The sequence below is a fragment of the Rhagoletis zephyria genome, unplaced genomic scaffold, assembly GCF_001687245.7.
Source record: "Rhagoletis zephyria isolate East Lansing unplaced genomic scaffold, Rhagoletis_zephyria_1.1 Rzeph_scaffold_00217, whole genome shotgun sequence".
Taxonomy (NCBI): Eukaryota; Metazoa; Arthropoda; class Insecta; order Diptera; family Tephritidae; genus Rhagoletis; species Rhagoletis zephyria.
The window spans coordinates 46,379-68,043 of record NW_016157301.1 but is presented as its reverse complement, the minus strand read 5'-3'; the positions used below and the strand labels follow the sequence as shown (position 1 = coordinate 68,043).

At 34.5% G+C, this 21,665-nt stretch overlaps 1 protein-coding gene across 1 annotated transcript in view; it reads right to left on the bottom strand.

The window, feature by feature from the left end:
- The window catches only part of LOC108358158 (paraplegin-like), a 275,868-nt gene extending 262,399 nt beyond the window's left edge, over positions 1-13,469 (bottom strand). The window contains exons 1-2 of the mRNA XM_017609335.1: positions 13,065-13,469; positions 10,243-10,477 (exon numbers count right to left, since the gene is read on the bottom strand). Coding sequence (XP_017464824.1) covers positions 10,243-10,477; positions 13,065-13,469 — 640 coding nt within the window. The remainder of the gene's footprint in view (positions 1-10,242; positions 10,478-13,064) is intronic.
- Positions 13,470-21,665: the final 8,196 nt, after the last annotated feature.

The following is a 21,665-nucleotide window of genomic DNA, read 5'->3' as shown; positions in this document are numbered from 1 at the left end:
ACAATGTTTTTACTCAACTGTCAGTAATTCTAGTCACTTCAAGATAGAATGATATTATTATTGATTTTCATTATTTAAAATTTTTTATTTAACAATAAACAAAAAGTGCAAATTTTTTTTTAAATTTAATTTCTCAAAAAGTGTATTTTTTTTTCTCTCAAACCTTTTTACCGGGAAAGAGACACTTTGAACTACAATCAACCCAAATCTCTAATAGCGAAGAGTTTTTTTCTGAGTTATGATTTTTTTATAGAAAATATACGTTTTTGTGGTACATACTACAATATTCTTATATTGTTTAACTAAATGGAACATATGTATGTAATATATCAGCATAAAGTACAGCCGTGATCATTTTTTGTGTATCAAATAGATATTAGAACACACTTTCCCCCATACAGTTTCGAAATACAAAATCACATTTTCCAGCTTTTTATAATCGATTAGAGATTTGGGTTGATTGTAGTTCAAAGTGTCTCTTTCCCGGTAAAAAAGTTTGAGAGAAAAAAATACACTTTTTGAGAAATTAAATTTTCAAAAAAATTTGCACTTTTTGTTTATTGTTAAATTAAAAATTTTAAATAATGAAAATCAATAATTAGATCATTCTATCTTGAAGTGACTAGAATTACTGACAGTTGAGTAAAAACATTGTTGGAATCTATTAAATTTTGACAAAGGCTGTATTTCTTTATTCATTCTGAACGTTTGGAATAAACTTTTTTGTTTACTTATTCTTTAGAACGTTCCTGATGATATGTAAACGTATATTTCAATGGCATTCTGTTCATTCTGGTTGTGAAATGGGTTTATCCGGAATGTATAAAGAAACGCAGCCAAAGTTATGGGCATTTTAAAAAAAGTTCTCACTGTCAATTCGAATAATCGATTTTTGCCTGAAAAACAAAATCGCGTATAATTCGGCCGAGAAATTTTTCCGAGCCAAAAGAAAAAATACGTGTCTCATTATTTGGACCAACAAACAATGTATTTGAGTTTGGTCGAAATTAAAAATCAGCTCGTACCTGACCGGTTGTCTGGAAATGGAAAGCATCCCATGTATTTTATCCATTAAGTCGAATGCGATAGGTGAAGATAAAATCAGCTTAAGATTTATTAAACTTCTTTTGCCGTACATTATTTCACCTTTGACTCATATTATAAATTTATCCTTAACGTCCCTAACGTTTCCGAACAGTTGGAAAGTAGCTAATGTATTACCTGTCGCGAAAAAATGCAATGCAATCTTGCCTTCAGACTATCGTCCTAAAAGTATTCTGCCGTCATTATCGAAAGTTTTTGAAAAACTAATTTTAAGCCAGATTATGGGTTATATGTCTGAAAAGTGCCTTATTTCTGAATACCAATCAGGTTTCCGGCGGGGGCCTAGCTGTTCTACTGCAATGCTTAAAGTTCTTGAGGATATAAAGCCATACTTCGATAAAGGACACCTCACAATCCTCACTTTATTAGATTTCTCAAAAGCGTTTGACACTGTGTGTCACAATATTTTACTCGAAAAGCTCGAAAAATATTTCGGTTTCGGCAATAATGCACAAAAATTAATGGAAAGTTATCTGTCAAATAGATGGCAGAGAGTAGTATCGAAAGGATCCCGCTCTGAGTTATCGGCAATAACATCTGGTGTTCCGCAAGGTTCTATCCTTGGTCCAGTTTTATTTAGTTTGTACATTAATGATATAGTAAAATGTTGTAAAAATGTTGATATTCATATGTATGCAGATGACGTACAAATATACTTATCTGCGCCAATAGGTCTTTCAGAGGATTTGATAGTCAGAATTAATGAAGACTTAGAATCAATTTCCCTATGGTCAAAGCGAAACAGGCTAAACTTAAATGCATCTAAAACGCAAGCTCTAGCCTTATCCCATGTGCAATATAATCTTGAAGACGTCTCGCCAATTATCTTGAATGGCTGCGCTATAAAATATGAGAGTGTTGTTAAAACCCTAGGTTTTAAACTTAATGGGGCTCTTACATGTAAGGACCATGTCAATACGTCAGTAAGCAAGTCATACTTTGTGTTGAGGCAGCTATGGAGAACTGCGGCATATATTCCGCAAACTACTAAACTGAAGCTCTTAAAGGCCTTAATAGTGCCTATAATATCTTACCAAGAATTAGTCATGTTCATTTAGACAAAGCTTCCCTACATAAGTTACAATTAGTTCTTAATAACGCTGCTAGATATATTTACTTAAAACGGAAGTTTGACCACATTTCGGAGTTCTCAATAAATATTCTTGGTTGTAGCTTGTCAAAATTTTTCGACCGTCGTTCAGTGCTATTTATACATAGGCTAATCTACAGCCGATGCCCGAAATATCTTTTCTCTAAATTAACATTTGCACAGTCCAGTCGCACACGTAACCTCATTGTACCACAGTCCAAGTACTCAGTAACGTCAGAAATGTTTTTCGTTAGAGCCGTAAAATTATGGAACCTCTTACCAGTTGAATTAAAATTGGAATGCAACCCAAGGCGCTTCAAATTTGCAGTTCACTCTCTCTTTCTATTCTAACCTTCTAGCCGATTACTTTCAACCCTTCATGTAACTCTTTTTCCCTTCCCCTAAATGTATCTTGTTTTATTTTTAATTTTTTTTTTAAGAATTTGTATCCATAGATTTAAGTTTTCAAACATGTATACTACATATCTGCACTGTAAAAGACTAGGTCTTATTTGTGTGTATCTGAATAAAATGAAAATGAAAATTTAGCCGGTTGCGGTAGCAAACAGCGGGAGAAATTTCGATTTAGCCGGCAGCCGATTTGTTGGCCGTTTTGCAAAAAAATAGCCGTTTTTAGCCGATTTTGCTATTTGCCTTGGTTTCTTAAAATTCAAATATGTATATATGTTTCCATTTTTGACTAAGCGACCCAAAATCTGTTAGAAATGGCTACTAGCCTTATCGCGGAGAAAATTTTCATGTCAGGCAGGGTTATACGAAATTGGGCCGATTTCGCTTATGTTTATTTTAAACGAATATATTTTTTCTAAAGAAGGGATTTTCTTCATAAAATGTTTGTTATAAATGTCTTAAATTTAAGTGTGAAGTTTTATTCGCAAACTTAGAAAATAACAAATTGTTTCACTGTTTACTAAGACGCGTTTGTGTTTGGATATAATGCCAACACAGAGAATAAATATTACAGGTAGATATTGTTTTCCCAGATAGCGCATATTCAAATCTGCTTTAATTACAAAACATAATTTTTGCCCGCTCCCAAAGTTTTAATTTAAGGGAAAAATTGATATTTTTAAGCACTATGTACACATATGTATTTTTTTAAACAAACTTTTTTGCTGAGAACTTATTTAAATTCCAAAAACCGAATGCCAACTTGAGTTAAAAGAACCAACACTGAAATGCGTCAAAATGAAACTAAAAGAGCACAAATTTCTATGTAAAGCAAAACTCTCTGGGAGCTTTACAAGACATCTGCCGGTCATATGACCGGTAATCTAAATGGGAGATCTGCAGCCTCTTGGCATCATATTTTACATCAGAATTGAAGGGATTTCTGAAAAATCTGACCAGTTCTTTTGTGTAACTGTGATTTTGCATCCCTGCATATGGCCTCGGTTGATGTTAACTTAAGGTCTCCGTTTTACTGCCTTAAAATTGAAGGGGAATTTTCACAACGTTTATTATGTGTATCGGTTTTTATTTGAGTGTATTGAGAATCGGTCAGTCTGAAAAGTCCTTGCAGGGAAGACAATAGAATTTGCAAGTTTTTCTGCCAGCTAGTGTTTACGGTTGCATTTCAAACAAACGAAATTTGTATAGAATTTTTAAAATTCTTTCAGAGGGACAAAAAACAGGATCTACATGAATATATATTTTGTCAGTCCGACTTTCTTCAACATAAGTTTCCATTTCTTTGTCGGGTTTACTATATCGACTCTGGTTGCATTCCGATTACGAATACAGTTTTTTTTNAATAAATATTACAGGTAGATATTGTTTTCCCAGATAGCGCATATTCAAATCTGCTTTAATTACAAAACATAATTTTTGCCCGCTCCCAAAGTTTTAATTTAAGGGAAAAATTGATATTTTTAAGCACTATGTACACATATGTATTTTTTTAAACAAACTTTTTTGCTGAGAACTTATTTAAATTCCAAAAACCGAATGCCAACTTGAGTTAAAAGAACCAACACTGAAATGCGTCAAAATGAAACTAAAAGAGCACAAATTTCTATGTAAAGCAAAACTCTCTGGGAACTTTACAAGACATCTGCCGGTCATATGACCGGTAATCTAAATGGGAGATCTGCAGCCTCTTGGCATCATATTTTACATCAGAATTGAAGGGATTTCTGAAAAATCTGACCAGTTCTTTTGTGTAACTGTGATTTTGCATCCCTGCATATGGCCTCGGTTGATGTTAACTTAAGGTCTCCGTTTTACTGCCTTAAAATTGAAGGGGAATTTTCACAACGTTTATTATGTGTATCGGTTTTTATTTGAGTGTATTGAGAATCGGTCAGTCTGAAAAGTCCTTGCAGGGAAGACAATAGAATTTGCAAGTTTTTCTGCCAGCTAGTGTTTACGGTTGCATTTCAAACAAACGAAATTTGTATAGAATTTTTAAAATTCTTTCAGAGGGACAAAAAACAGGATCTACATGAATATATATTTTGTCAGTCCGACTTTCTTCAACATAAGTTTCCATTTCTTTGTCGGGTTTACTATATCGACTCTGGTTGCATTCCGATTACGAATACAGTTTTTTTTTGCCGATTACCTTTCAAATCATTGGAATTAACTAAATTAATAAAGTAAACAAGTACTTTTACTTACATTTTTCATTTTAAAATCGCTCAACTTGTAAATTTAACGAACTTGTTTATTCAAATTATCGTCGACAAAAAATCCAACCATGTGCCACAATCATATGTTTTTCATAATTGCAAATTCTTGCTGGAATTTGTAACTTCTCTCCAAGAAATAGTCTTTCTACTCGTTATTTATTTAAACAAAACATGTGAAATTTAGTTGAAACAGTTTAGCCGTTTTAAGCCGGTTTTTTTTTTGCCAATTTAGCCGGTTGGTCCAAAAAGTTCTGGCAACACTGGATGTAGCAAAGAGCTAAATAAATATAACTCTTTCGAGCCTGTACACGTATACATTTAAATTCGGTATATTCAATGACAGGAACACTAACTTCCTCGGATGGTATCGATGATTGCACCGCAAAAAGAACACCACCGCCGATTCTGCCCTTGCGGTCACTCCTGTATATTTGATATTCATTTGGAAGAATTTCGGAATTAAAAATATGAGGTTTGAGCCATGTTTCGGTCAAGGAAATAATATTATGATTGCAGTCAAAACCTTTTAAATATAAGTCAGTTAATTTGGTATTCAAACCTCTAACGTTTTGATAGTAAATACTTAAGTTAGACTTACGTGTTATTTTTTTGACTACGAATTAAGATTAGAAAGTTTAGCTACCTTGTTATTACTTTTATTAGGTTTATACTCAAACTCGCGAACAAAAGCTCCGGTCGGCCAAAATGAACTATTTAGTATTGAATCAAAATCTTCGGCAGCTACATCAATTTTAAAAGATGAAATATCGCGATGGTATTTAAAATTAAATTTACGAATAAATACATCTTTAGTTCTAATTTTAGTCGATATGTATGACTTTATATCATCCGAAGATCTTCTCGGAGGAATTACAACCAACTTTTTGGTAATGATGTTTGATATTCGGGGTTCCGAATCATTCGGAGGAACTAAGTTAGACAGTGCAGCTTCGAATGTTGATGGCAACACTGTTAAATCAACGGTTTGTTTGACGTTATTATTTTTAAATGCAGACCTAGTGGATATGGCTTTAGATAGCGGAGGCTCCAATGCCTGAGGGCATGGAGAAGAAAGATTAATAAGTTCCAAGGACTGGGATGGAGGATTTTTCTGACTAGAGTCAGTGACTATCTTTTAAAGTGGACTAATAACATGCCTACCTTTATTTTCTCGCTATCCTCAGAGTGTGGAGGGTTGTAGAGACATGTGAAAGACTTAAACATTTTTCGTAATGCTTAATTTCTCAACAAGAACCAACAGATCCTTCCCGATCTCAAAAAAAAATTTCTGGACTGCCTAAAGAATTTAAATAAATTAACTTCGGTTGATCTACATTTTTGACAAGACCCTTTCCTTCATTAATAGCGTCTAACACCCTACCGCTCAAACCAGCACATTTTATATGGGCAATCCCATCTCAGAGCCAGCACGACGCTTTTAACGTGGCAATTGGTGTAAATACACATGTTTAAAATGATATTTATTTATAGGTTTTAGAAGCAAAAAAGCAAAACAGTTTTGAAAACGATGTATCAATTAGAGAACCAATCAGCTGGTAAAACCGGTTTGAAAGCTATGTAGCGAACAGTTTTAAATACACTGTATATTTGACACCTAATAAACACAACGCAAACAGGTGTGACAAAGATGAAACAGCAGAAATTACAAAAAGACAAAAACAGTAAAATCAATGTGCACAAACAAAAACAATATACTATATAAAACAAAACACTCGGCACATGCAATTAAGAATATCAAGTTAATTTAATCAAATTTACAGGAAATTTTCATATTTTACTTATCTTTAAATTCTGCGCCAGACGTTTATTCACACTTTTTTTAATTTTTTACTTTATTAAGCGTAAACAGCTTTATAAAACACACAATTTAAACAAAGCATAAAAAAGCACAGCTTCACAGCTTTGACGTTTGCGTTAATTTTTCTAACAATTTTTTATCAAACCACGTGTTAAAGCACTGATTAATTCATTCAGACTGAATAAATGTAACTTATCACTGGTTATGCTAAAGTTAGCAAAACGAAAGACGATAAGCGATAAAAAAATATTTTGATGCGACGAAATGCTAATAAATTTTGATAATTTGCATAACTTATCACTTAACCGCTAAAATCTTTTCGCTAAGCATTTAAAATTTTGGTGCAACGCTTATTCATGATTTTGATTGATATTTTACTTATCAATACTAATTTCACCGACTTTTCCTTATCATGTTGGTGAAACAAAAAACTTCGCGCAAGTTCGACAACTTGCTAAAATGCTACTGATAATTCGTTGGTGCAATAGGGCCCGAGTGTCGGCAACCTGCGGCTCGCGAGCCGCATGTGGCTCTTTCGGTGTAAAGGTCCGGCACTGCAGTGCCATACGCAACAATTAGTTATTTTATTATCAAAACTCTCAAAAAATATGCTATCGATCCACAAATGAGTACCATGTGAAGCGAAATCTTTATACAAACGCTGGAAAATTGTAAAATACACGCAAATAAATACGGACGCTACACAAAAGTTGCAGATATCGAAAATCTTGTGCGAAAATGCCCACAAGGCAATGGAATCGAGTTAGATAAAATCGTTTTCATAGCAAATTTTGGAGCCAGAAACATGGCCGGAATACATAGAGGGGTACCATCGATTCTTCAAATCTACGATGAAATTCTAAAATTTCGCTGCATAGAAATAGTTGAAATCATCAACGTGCTGATAAAATAGCATTGTTAACAGAATCTAGGCAAAGTCACTCTATCGGCTCCAGTTTAAATATTTCCTTGAATAAATATTCTGAATTATATCTGCACAATAAAGTGCGACGGATTTCTAGAGGAAAAATGCATTGGCTACCTCGAATTGGACTGGTTACAGAAATTCAAGTTCATCATCATCAACTTCAGATATCATAACGAAACTAATAGCGTTTTCTTTTCTCAAAATAATGTTGCATTTATTCTGCCCTGCGTCAGGGCTGTCAAGTTTTCGTNGTTTCTTTTCTCAAAATAATGTTGCATTTATTCTGCCCTGCGCCAGGGCTGTCAAGTTTTCGTGTTCTTTTCTGAGCATCTTCGCAGGCATATTGCGTAATGATCTGATAATGTTGCCATATAAGATGACTTTTTTTCGAGAAAAGAAAACGCCATAAATGAGCTGAATCTAAACCTGGAAGAACAGGGAAGCCCAGCTTATGCCTTGTTGGACGAAGTTGTTTGTGTATTATTAATTGAATTTTTCTCGCGGTTACGGACGCGACAAATTTCAAACACAAATAAAATTTTATATCCGATTTGTCGGGGGTGAATGGTGTTATTTTTTTAAACAAGTTAATAATCTCGCTTTAAAACCGGCAATAGGAAAACGTGTCGCCCTCGGCAACAAATTTTTTGCCGGTAATATAGCCATTGTCTTGATTTCTTATTACCAGTCGCTCAAAAGGTCCGCCGAAGGCAACTCGCATGGGCGAGTAGTTTTCTATTCTCTGAATAAGTCGTTTTCTTATCGCTTTATTATTATATTTGGAATAATTTTATTATCTTTAATATTTTATTTATTTCTTGTATACAAAATTGAAACTTAAAAAATAAATTCATTATTTCTTTCGCTATAGGGCTTCCTATTTTCTCGATCGTATCTTTGGCATAAATTAGATGCTTTGGATAATACTCTTGACGCGAAATTCATCAGTTTGGGATTTTTTGATAACTTATTTAACGCATGCGGAATGAAATACGAACTGATGCAGGAAAAAGAAACAGCACTACTTTCGGATGCAACAAATATTGTTTTCCACTCACATATATATTGTCGAAATTTCCAAAAGAAAAATTTTTATAGAAAAGACTCATGTCCATAACGATTGGCCTGTTTAAGTTTTCAGGTATAGTGCGAAGGGCTTTTTTAAAAGTATTATTTTGCGAATTTATTCTGCCAATTTGAGTATTTAGTTTTTTAGCCATTTATACGATAAACAGCTCAGAGTTATATTTGGGTGTCCTTTTATGGGTCCCCAATGAAAAATATTTTCCTAATCCGTTGTAAAAAACTGATATGAATGCAGGCAAGCAAGTTTTGGGAAACCGCTCATAGCCGTTTTATGTAAATTCATTCGTAACAACCAAGAATATCATTGTCTTATTTAGAGTATTCAGCATATTGTATTTAATTGTGGATATAATTTAGCAAAACTCAAAGAAAAATCATATGCAACTCACCGAGGTATAGATACAAAGTATTTTAATACTGAGTCAACATTAACATCCAGATTGCGATGAATATTGAGAAAAGCTAGCCCATTGTGTGCTCGTGCCTGCACATTAGACTGCGCCTTAGTTGTATGGAGAAAATTTTTTGTTAAGCTACAAAGCAAGACTCCGCCTAGAAATGTTCCTTTGGTCATGAAAACGTGCCCTGGGAAAAAAATTTTAAATCGGGCAACGGAAGGACGTTCCCCAAAGGCCCTAAAGTTCAGCAAATTCACGTAATTTTTCACGAAGTGGTCAAAATTGCCTATAATTCAGTGGGAAATTTAATATATTTTAATGGCACTTGATGTAGTTTCCCCCCCCCCCGATGTCACATATGACTAACCTATTTTTAAACCTCCCCAACTTTTAAAGTTATTGACGTTTTTTCCACGTAAGATTAGAATTTTCTAGGAATTCAGAAGTTAAATTTTAGCCAAGTAAATTGAGATCAAATTGGTACGATGAAAAAAATATGTAGTAGCGAAATTTTGAGGCAGTTTACTTCTATTTGCACATAGATCATGGATCCACATTCTCGCCCTTAAATTTCATACCGGAACATTCCGCCATCTTGGATTTTAGGTTTTTTTTTTGGGATTTTTGCAAGCTTATTTTGCATTTTTCGTAAAAGACGGTCGTGCACAAATTTGTAGAGAATTTAATTTTCTACATTTTTTTTATACGAACTTTACAAAAAAAAAATATTTTTTATTGTAAATAATTAGCAAAAAGTTCGAAAAAATTTTGCATTTCAATGCGTAGTATATTCAAATGTTGTAGGGAAGTTTCTCTTTCAATGTTGGGTTCTCCGGTGGCACAAAATTTGTAAAGCAAAATCTAATTTACGGTTAGTTTAGATGCCATATTTGAATTTTTGCTCATTTTTTATGTTTAACACAGCCCAACAAAAATATAAAAAAAATTTTGGTACGGCTAATGTTAAAGCGGTTTTTGATAGATTTTTTAGTGCAGATTACGAATCCGTAAGCATAAAGTTTCCATCAGCTCCAGACTTTGAAAAAAACAAGGTCAAAGTGTTAAAAAATTGCGGTTTAAACCACATCATTGTTATGTATGTGCATCCACCAAAACTAATGTTGGTCTTTAAGTTTTAATTTATAATTGATTCAGATTATACTTGCCTTCTGTAATACCGAGCCTTGATTCGATTTCGCGCAACTTTTCTTCGAATTTGGAAGCATCAGCTACAGCCATATGAAATATTGTAGACGTAACGTTTTTACCCTTGATTATAGCACCCTCATGTAATATAATAGTCACCATCTCCATTTCTGGGCGTATAATAAGTTCCTTTACTTCACCAGTGGCTAACATATGATGTACAAATTCATTCCAAGAAACATATCTTGTTGAACCCTTAAATTCAAGAATATAGTTTTGTATTTAATAAAAATTAAAAATGTACTGCATTTCTTAAAAGTGCACTAAAAATAAAAATATATATATATGTATTTGTAGAAAATTATATGAATCTCTACAATTCTTCTAGTCGTTTTTAAATTTATACCGTATAGTTTGAGTCATTTTTTTCTAATCCTTAACTCATTTTACTTAGATATTTTTCCGTTTCTCAAGTTGTCCTCCCATAATCGATTTTTCGGAAGTGCTCGCAAAACTGCATTTTGAATTTTCGCGAATAATAATTTTCATTCCCATTCCCAATATTATGCTCTTAAATTAAAGTCAGAAACTATTAGATTTTCAAAATTTCCGTTGAAATCTTCTAGTTTGACGCTATACTTACCCGTCTAAGAGAGTATGGCGTAGTTCAATAAAGGCAAGTGAAGTCAAGTCCTTCTCCGCCTGGTCAACAGTGGGCCGAGTATNTGTTTGACGCTATACTTACCCGTCTAAGAGAGTATGGCGTAGTTCAATAAAGACCCCTGTGTTGTGCAAACTGACGCTAATTGGATATGGCAAGTGAAGTCAAGTCCTTCTCCGCCTGGTCAACAGTGGGCCGAGTATCGAGACCCAAAGGCGCTGACTGATTGTTTTTGGAGACACGAGATACTTCATCTTGTCCTCGTTTAACACCGAACCGATGTCTTCGGCACACGCCAGTAATTGTACGCTCTTGCAATAAAGTGAGCGCTTTAGTTATGTTGCTATTATATTCCCCAACATCAAATTAAATAATCATCCAATAGAAAGTCGCCCAGTCTGAAACCGTTCCCAATTCTGACGGAGCTGGTGGTGTTAGGATAGGACTTTTCCAAGATTTTGCTTATGGTGAGTTTACCAAGTCCAAGATTTTATGTAAAGACATTCGCAACAACAATAATACAATTCGCCGAGATACATATAAAAATTGCTTTAATACTGAGTCAACATTAACATCCGATTGCAATGAATATTGAGAGAAGCTAGCATATTGAGACGATCTTCTTTCATAGTTGATCTCAAATAGGTTTTTAGTTGTAAAACAGGTATGACTCGTAAGTACTTGATCAACATTTGGAAAAGCATCGGAGTTACAAATGTCCAAAGCTTCAAATGAATTTTGAATATTTATACCAGAGATGCGTTTTCTCCAAAGTTAAACATCACTTGTCCACATTTCTGGCACCGAATCATGTAAAATGGGTATACGGCCAAATCTCCGGAACCGTGCTATTCAACGCTAAAAAACGTAAAAATTTAAATTGAACGCACAAAAATTAATTATACATCAAATCCATTGAAACCCATTGAGGAAACATTAAATTATTGTGTGATTTATTTCTCTCAAATGCTTAAAGAGTTATAAGTAAAAAACGATAATTTTTGAAAACTCAATGTTAGAGATACTTCTAGAGGCGCGGTTTTTGCCCGCTGAAGTGGTTTTCGAGATACAAATATTTGATATAAGTGGGCGGGCCACGCCCAGTTACCAAAAAAATTTTCCGAAAAATTAATTTTCGCTTAAGATCCATTGAAAATATAATTTTTGAGTATATATTTAGAAATTCGTAAATCGCGCTGCCCAAAGATCTGAAAATCCTTTACATACACACCTATATATTCATGGCCGTATTTTAGAAAAAAATTATTTTATGTATTTTGCATTTTCAACGAACTTTATGAAGAATGTTATCTAACGATCACGCTTAATGCAAACCTCTTATGTTTTAGGCTGTGAGTGTGCTATCAAAAAAGTTAGAAATTTGAAGCCATTCACGCCAAGACCTATTCAGAAAATATTTGTTATATTTTCAATACTTTCACAGGCACACAACTGTAAATGGTCTTATTTTTCTTATTATGATTTTTCATAAATACAATAAGGCCCTCCAAGGCATCTACATTCAATAATAAATGTAGAACTTATGAGCACTTAAGTAGAGATACATACAAAAAGTTTCTATACAAATTTATGACTTGCATTTTATGGAGTACACACCTTTTACTACAACTTTGAATCGCTCTATCTCAGGAATGGTAAACTTTAGGAAGAAAAGTGTTATAACGGTTTTGATAGACACTTTTGTCTCACCTATTTTTGTGATAAGTCTAACCATTTTGCTGAAAAATGCAAAAAAATTATTTATGTGAACTTTGACCTTGGATATATTTGAGATCGATGGAGACTTTTGACATTTCAATTGACGGTATTTGCAACGCTCGTACCAATTTTCAGCTTTATGCGAATTATTATAACCTTGAATGTCTNTTATTTATGTGAACTTTGACCTTGGATATATTTGAGATCGATGGAGACTTTTGACATTTCATTTGACGGTATTTGCAAGGCTCGTACCAATTTTCAGCTTTATGCGAATTATTATAACCTTGAATGTCTAACTTGACCGGGCTCTGAATCCTCTGGAAGCCTTCCAGTCATTGCTGAAGGAAATATTTATCCAGTTTCTGCCCGTGGCTTCGATGGCCGAAGGATGGAAAGCTATAACTGGTTGCGGGCCGATGAATACCTGGTATGAGCCCAAGTGGGCAGATGCCTCATTACCAGGTACTCCCCAATAACCTGGCACCTAGAGTAAGACAAGTTCGTTCGTTCTTGCTGACCATCGAAAATCGGTAGCTTAATGGGGTCAAGCTTCATTTCTGCCAGTCTGCGAACTGAAGCCACATCTTCCTGTGCAGCCATTTGCAACCGTTGCAGTTTAGTTGACACCACTCTATAGGCTAGTTCCATTTTTGCTAACAATGCATTGTGGGCAACAAGCTCTTCGGGCTTGGCTGCGCCAACCAACACCATGTGGTTATCCATGAACCGAGTAAAGTGCGGGGAAAGCAATTCCAGCGTATGATCAATTTCAACTACGTCAGGTCCATAATTTTCAGCTTCCACTTCGCCTTTGATCCTGAGTATAGAAGATGGTGATGCTGAGCGCAAGTTAAGTTCAGCCATCGATATTTTGATATACCGTCTAACAGAAGTTCCACGTAGCGGCAAAAAAATATACTTATATATAACGGCGAATGCGTTGCTAGCTCAACAACAGTGCAAATCCCTGGAATTTACGCTCTGTTATTTTATATGCAGATGTTCGCCAGCGCTATTGGTCAAAATAAAAACTTTGACAACGGCTGGTGAATTGCACTCGAAGCGATGATCAACGGTTTCCAAAAACACGTGTGAGATCAATCCTCACAGGAGGCGCCAGAATGTTCGCGAAATAAAAGGCAGTAGCGTTACTTTACTCAGAATCTTTATTCGGTTGTACTCGTTGCTAGTGAAAAAGCAAAATCAAAAAGACCAGCAAAAAAGGATCTGTCGTTGTCAGAAAAGTTACGAGTAAACTCGATGAACTTATCGGAAGTTAGGTTATCGCCAGGGTTGCCGACTTCTATGTTGAACTCAAACAATCAATATATTCGCGAAACCATGGGACAAATATAGTAAAATTGCGTTTTTAGTTTTTCACTCTGACGTCAGTAATTTAAGAATGATTTAAAAACTTCAGAGAAATGTGCTTAGAGAAGAAGTATGGGTATAAAATTAATCCTGTAGAATTTAAACGGATTCAAGTTTCTGGTGCAGAAGGGCTGGTAAATATTGAAAATGTCATTTTAAAATTTGATCCTTGAAATTTCGCAATATTTGAATGGTCGTCCCGAATAACGTTGTAAGCGCCAATTTACTCAAAACTAGTTTTTTTCGCAGATTACCGTTAAAAATACTCTCGCAAAATTTCTCACTTTCCATCAGTTTTCGGACCTACGCTCCAAAGTAAGTAGTGAGTGGAAAAACGTTTAAAGTGCACACGTGCAATAATGGTAAAAAACGTAAAGTACATTTGGAATGATATGAAAAACAAGAGGCTAATAAATAGTAGTGAAGAATATTCAGGAAGAAATGGGAAAGGGGTATTAAAAAAAATTACCAGAAACGGTAATGGGAAAAATGTTGTAAGTGAAGGAGCTGTGTTAATATCAATTTTGGTTTTTTATTCCCCAAATTTTCAACTGCGCTTGTTCTCATCACTGATCAAGCTTCATATTGGAGACTATTCAAAAGCATTTCTCCAATTTTTATAAAATGACCTATGATGAATAATCAAGGAAACCTTATTGTTACATTTATTACATTCATTTGTCGAAAAAGGTTGTAAGCGCCACCAGCAAGGATGCTAGGCTTACTGGAAAAACGTGTTATCATCCATTAGGATTTGGATATAAAACGTTTTTCCATCATTAAAATTTTATAAATCTTTTTTTTTGACTTGAAAGATATATATGGATATACATTTTAATTCACGGGAAATCCAATGCGAGTTTGTGTGTTTATGTGACGTAGAGTCTACGTGCGTAAATATGTCAGCGCATAGAATTCAAGCGACAGGTTGGAGTCAAATCGATGTGATTTTGTTTTTGTTTTCTTCACTATTCTCGTCGCTTTGCCGGCCGCTCATATGTGTGTATGTTTGTACGTGTGTTAAGCTACAATGCAAAAACGCGACCAGGGTCTCCATGCACTCATGTAAAGAGTATCCCTTAGGTTCAAAGAGTGCCCAAAATTAACCAGTATGCATATCGTCACTTGCAATGCAAAAAGACGTAACATCATCGTAAATGAAATGGAAAAAGTCGTGACTAANTGCAAAAACGCAACCAGGGTCTCCATGCACTCATGTAAAGAGTATCCCTTAGGTTCAAAGAGTGCCCAAAATTAACCAGTATGCATATCGTCACTTGCAATGCAAAAAGACGTAACATCATCGTAAATGAAATGGAAAAAGTCGTGACTAATATTTTATTTATTTTTTCATAAAATGATGCGGGGAGTTGTAATTCGATGAAATTTATTATATAAATCAAAAAGTGAATTTTGAATTTTTTACTAGTTATGAATTTTGTGCATTTGAACGATGAGTTTGTTACGTCCATTTGCATTTCAGGTGACGATATAAAAATGTGGTCCAATTAACATTGCGATGTCCTAGGGCAGGACCATATACTCCAGCTCTGCATTGGAGACACGAGTTGGGCCGCTACTGCATAACAGAGGAACATTTTGTAAGTGTGTACTGCAATATAGCACAAATGGACCACATTGTGCAACGATTTTTGCAGAATGGCCAATAATCATCAATACAAGACAACAATATTTCTCCACTGGTGGTACCAATAGATCGCAGGACATCCTCGATAGCCTGATAAAACCGTAATGGTAAAGCGTGACTATTTTCCTCTGGTCTCTGCGTGTGCGATAACGAGGTCATTTGGTAGGATCGTATACGCTCAACAGCTCCTGTACGTCACATTATCATGAGTAAGATCGATTCAAGGGCTACATCTCGTTTCAAAAATAAAATAAATAAATAAAAGTATAGAAAATTGTATCATGGTCGGAGAGCAACAGTATCCACAACTGAGTTGCAAGCTGAATTTCAAAGGACCGCAAATAAGAGTTATTTTCAAAATTTCAATTTAAAAAGTCAGTCAGAAAGGATTGCTCTTTTTAACATTTTGAAATTTGTATATAGCAATGTGATGCTTGTTAGCCAAGGAATGTTTATCCTATATGATTTATTTTTTCCAAAAAAGTCAGCAATTAACCGTTATATTTTGCTAATATTTTTCAGTCAAAAGTAAAAGTTAAAACTTGACTTTTGTTTTTTTTCGGTCAAATTTAAACGTTAAAATGTGACTTTTATTTTTTCGGTCGAAAATAAAAGTTAAAAATTGACTTTTATTTTTTCGATCAAATATAAAAGTTAAAACTTGACTCTTATGTTTTTGGTCAATTATAAAAGTAATAGTAAGTAATACAATATGTTTTAATAAAAAATGCACATACTTTCAATTGCAGTTTTCTATCTTCTGTAAATATATCGAGTTTCTTTAATGCCAAGCTGCCAAGTTCTGCTCCGGCAAATTGTATAACAAATCGCTAAGAATAAGCTCAGTGCTGAGAACGCGTGTTTTACACTGACTTGTGTCGCTTTTTCGGTCAAATTTAAACGTTAAAATTTGACTTTTATTTTTTCGGTCAAAAATAAAAGTTAAAAATTTACTNGTTTTTGGTCAATTATAAAAGTAATAGTAAGTAATACAATATGTTTTAATAAAAAATGCACATACTTTCAATTGCAGTTTTCTATCTTCTGTAAATATATCGAGTTTCTTTAATGCCAAGCTGCCAAGTTCTGCTCCGGCAAATTGTATAACAAATCGCTAAGAATAAGCTCAGTGCTGAGAACGCGTGTTTTAGACTGACTTGTGTCACTGGCACTTGATGTATAATACATCCCAGATCTCTAAGTCGGGGATATATACATTTTTTGCTCTCCTAGTAATCTATAAGGTCCGTATCAACATCAATGCGCNATTTTTCTATCAAATATAAAAGTTAAGACTTGACTCTTATTTTTTTGGTAAATTATAAAAGCAATAGTAAGTAATACAATATGTTTTAATAAAAAATGCACATACTTCCAAATGCAGTTTTCTATCTTCTGTAAATATATCGAGTTTCTTTAATGCCAAGCTGCCAATTTCTGCTCCGGCAAATTGTATCACAAATCGTTAGGAATAAGCTTAGTGCTGAGAACGCGTGTTTTAGACTGACTTGTGTCACTGGCACTTGATGTATAATACATCCCAGATCTCTAAGTCGGGGATATATAAATTTTTTGCTCTCCTAGTAATCTATAAGGTCCGTATCAACATCAATGCGCTTCTTCTTATAAATGCCTATTTCCATAAACGCTTTTCGATCGTAATATTCGGAAAAAGTAAAAGACAAGTTTAAACTTTTATATTTGACTGAAAAAATAAAAGCCAAATTTAAAATTTTATTTCTGACCGAAAAAATTAAAGTCAAGTGTTAACTTTAATTTTTGACAAAAAAAAAAATTAAGTCAAGTGTCAACTTTTATTTTTGACAGAACAAATTAAACTCATATTTTAACTTTTATTTTTGACCGAAAAAATTTAAGTCAAGTGTTAACTTTTAGTTTTGACCGAAAAAATTAAAGTCAAGTGTTAACTTTTAGTTTTGACCGAAAAAATTAAGGTCATATTTTAACTTTTATTTTTGACTGAAAATATATCGGTGAAAAAATAACGATTGTTTTTTGACTTTTTTGAAAAAAAAACATAACCGTTATGATTCCTGCTTGAAACAATTGAAAAATTATTATATGATGTTATAATACGTATAGGATCTTCAATTAGACAGAATAGCATCATCGTCGAATTTTCTAATTCTTTTAGAGACGTGGGTGGATAATGAGAGAGCTTTAGACATTCTTAATATTGATATAGTAGTTAATTCAATTTAAAAGCCCAATGATGAGACCAGGCCGAGCTGTAGCAAACCATAACACGAATGATGGAACTCGTATAGTTCTCCACAAATAGAACTCAATGCACAAAAACTGGAATCAATAAGGGTACTCATTTAAAAGCGCATAACTCTCGCAAACTGGGCAAACTGTGGAATTTTAAACCCTCGCAAATGAAATGTCAAAATTTGTATGGAAAGCCATTTGCACAAAAAGGGGAAACTTTGCGCGGCAATTTTTTAGCGCAACTTTGCGCAGTGTGCTGTGCAACCCTCAATCAGCTATTTTGTTTACATTTATTTTGGTTTGTGCTCAACGCTTTTTCGAAATAACTGCGGTAAGACTTAAATATTTACTCAAATTTGAGTTTCAATTGTTCAACTTTATAAATTATGTATAGTCAAATAATTAAATGTCAGAAATTGCATAAAATATAAAATTGTTCTCATGAAACACATGGCGCAAAGTTGCCCAATTGCCCAAATATGAAACTTCCGCGTATATATGAGTACCCTTACTGTCTTTTTTTATTTGCTTGTGAAAGCAGGTTGGATCATGGGAGAAAAGTTATATTTTTGGCAATTTATATTTCTCCCAATCAACCAGCAAATAAAATTATTGAATTAATCCACGAGAGTTTAATAAAACACACAAAAGATGATTTTATGAAGGATTTACTTCTACCGGGTGTGCACAGCACACATGTTTTTTTTCTACTTTTTGAGGTATACGCTTAAACTGATAAATCATATAAACATAGAAATGCAAGCAGAAGAAGCTCGCATTCACATTCTGCATATGTATATGCTTACAATTTTTACCCCACTTTAGATAATTTTTGTGCAACAGATGCCGAAATATTTCTTACTAAAGAAAATTTTACAGGAACTAGATTACAATTTTTTAATTAAATGCTTTACAATTTAATGTTAAATTTTGCCAAGATTTAAGAAAGTGAACCTTGATAATGAAATTTGTTAAAGCCGTTTCGACTTTCGAGCTAAAAGCAATAAACTCTGGCGATACGAATAACATTGCAACTAGACCTACATATAAAATTATTTACTGAAGCCGAGATGAAAAATGCAGAAGCCACCAATCGGGAATATGGAGCATTACCTGACTATGCAGGTTACCTGAGAAATTAATTGAATGAGTTGACGTTTCCAAATGTGTTTCATATCGCGTAGGGGACACTGTCTTTGTCACATTCTGAAGCTTGCGTTGGGCGCAGTTTTTGATTTAAAAATTGAATCAAAACCGAAAACAGGAATAAGTTGGCTATAAAGACGGTTGGACATTTAATCTGAAAATACTCTGATGCTTTGTATTTTTATATTTCGTGAACGACGATTTTTGTTCAGATGTATTTTTTTTTTTTTTAACTACACAAGTAGTTTCGGGTATGCAGTTTTATAGGCATTACCTTGTTTATACCGACACATAAAGCGCTTTGACACAGTTCGCTGTGATTCAAAACGGAAGCATAAACCAAATTTCAATACGCTCAAAATTTCAAAAGTGTATTGACTCGATTTAGTTTTCAAATCGGTGTTTTATTTCTCACATCGGTTAAAAAACAGGTTTAAACACATCACTCATTTGACGCGAAGTGGATTTCTTTATACAGCCCGTTTTAAATTTGAATTATTATTATAATAAATTTGAATTATTATTATAATAAATTTGAATTATTGTTCGCTTCCATTTCGGTCAATCGCGCAAATTAATTATTAAAGAAATATAGAAAGAAAACAACAAATTGTTACTACGTTTATACGCACAGAATAATCGACTTAATTGAAAGCGCATTGACACCGTACACATTTCGCTCTAGTGTTTATACTTACAACTTTATATCGGCATCAAAGTAACCGTCTTCAAAAGCAAACAAAATAAGCTGTTTTCATTTGACATTTTATAAGTTAACATAATGGAAAGTGATAAAAATCTAGTTTTATTCGGCATTATAAAATCGTGCCAAAGAAAAAGAACGATTATTATTAATCAGCTTTTAAATACTGATGCGATTATTTGGAATTTGAGCGGAATCAGTTTATACATATGTTTTGAATCGCGGCGAAATGAATTAAAGCGACTTATGCATGCGTATAAACGTAGTATGTGTTTACTTTTGAATACGGTTTCAGCAAGGGCGCAATAAATGCACAGGTATAATCTTTTGAAAGAAATATGTGTTGAGTCAAATCGGTTTATTGCAAATGCGGTTCTTAAATTGGTATAAACAAGGTACATTCAATTTTAGTAATATAAAGTGGAAGTATGAAGTGGCTCAAAACCGCGTTAATTTTTAGGAACTTTTTTCGTTGAGGGTGTATCACATGATGAGTGACTTATAGGGTGTGGTTTTCATACGTCGAGACGTCTACACAGTCTAAATTAGCGTTGGATTTCGATGTTAACATTATTATTGGTGTTAATGCTACTTCCTAAGTACACGAATTCTAATTTTTCGGAATTATAACTGTCAACACTGCCGCGGATGTCAAGCCGCGAATGCGCTGACTGTTTGATAACAAGAGATACTTCGTGTTGGCCTCCCATACCATCAGACCCATTCGCTTTGCTTTGGGTCTTTCCCCAATGCTGACGAAGCTGATGGTATTTCTCAATGTCATTTTACACAGCCGTATCAGTTTGGCGAGGATGCCAAATTGAGTCATAACGGCGTATAGCCAACTCCCTTTAGGTGGTGAGTGTCGATCCTTTTCTCGCGGGTGTTTTCCAAGATTTAACGTATTGCGAATACCTGGTCGAAAGTGCATTTGCCAGGTCTAAAGCCACACGAAAGCGCGAAGGTGCTGGCTGTTTGTTTGACGACAGGAGATACTTCGTCTTGTCCTCGTTTACCACCAGACCCATTCGCTTTGCTTCCTTATCCAACTTGGAGAAGGCAGGACAGACTTTGCGGTTTTTGTTACCGATGATGTCGATGACTCGAATCGAATTAGGCACTCAGTTATGATTGATTATAAAATTGTCCGGAAAATAGACTCACGCGATTTTCGTACCTAGATCCGAGACCCCGGTCCATTTTCAAAACCTTTCCAGTTGCCACCGTTTTTGTGGGAGATGACTCGCCAGTGCTTGGTGTAAATCCTCCGATTTTGGGTACAGAAGCAGGAAAGCACATCCGCCGTTTTCAGATCGGGATCTGGTATGAATTTTCAATTCCTCATTACATTAGATCCGAGACCCCGGTCCATTTTCCCAACCTTTCCAGTTGCCACCGTTTTTGTGGGAGATGACTCGCCAGTGCTTGGTGTAAATCCTCCGATTTTGGGTACAGAAGCAGGAAAGCACATCCGCCGTTTTCAGATCGGGATCTGGTTATGAATTTTCAATTCCTCATTACTTCAGCAAACAAGTGAAAAATACAAAAAAGTGAGACGAGATTTATTTCAAAAAGGACCATGGACTTGATCACGCCGGTTTAGTCAGTTTTCAAGATCGTGGTGAATGAAGTCAAACATGTATTGTCAAAGATTAGGAATAGTTTGCTAAGTTAATAGTAGTTTCAAGCATATAAGTATTTACATACATTAACATAATACAATTCATTAGTCACCGAAGAAGCACATTTTTGCCGTTTTCTAAATTTGCCGTTAATATGAAAGTAGGGAACGTGCAATAAGTGTTTAGATATACATCGTCCGTCCGTATGTCTGTCCGGCGGTCCGTCTGTGCACATGATAACTCGAGTAAAAATTGAGATATCTTAACGCAACTTTGTACGTGCACTTCTTTCGGGCGTAGAACGGATGGTATTGGAAATGGCGACCACACTGGCGCTG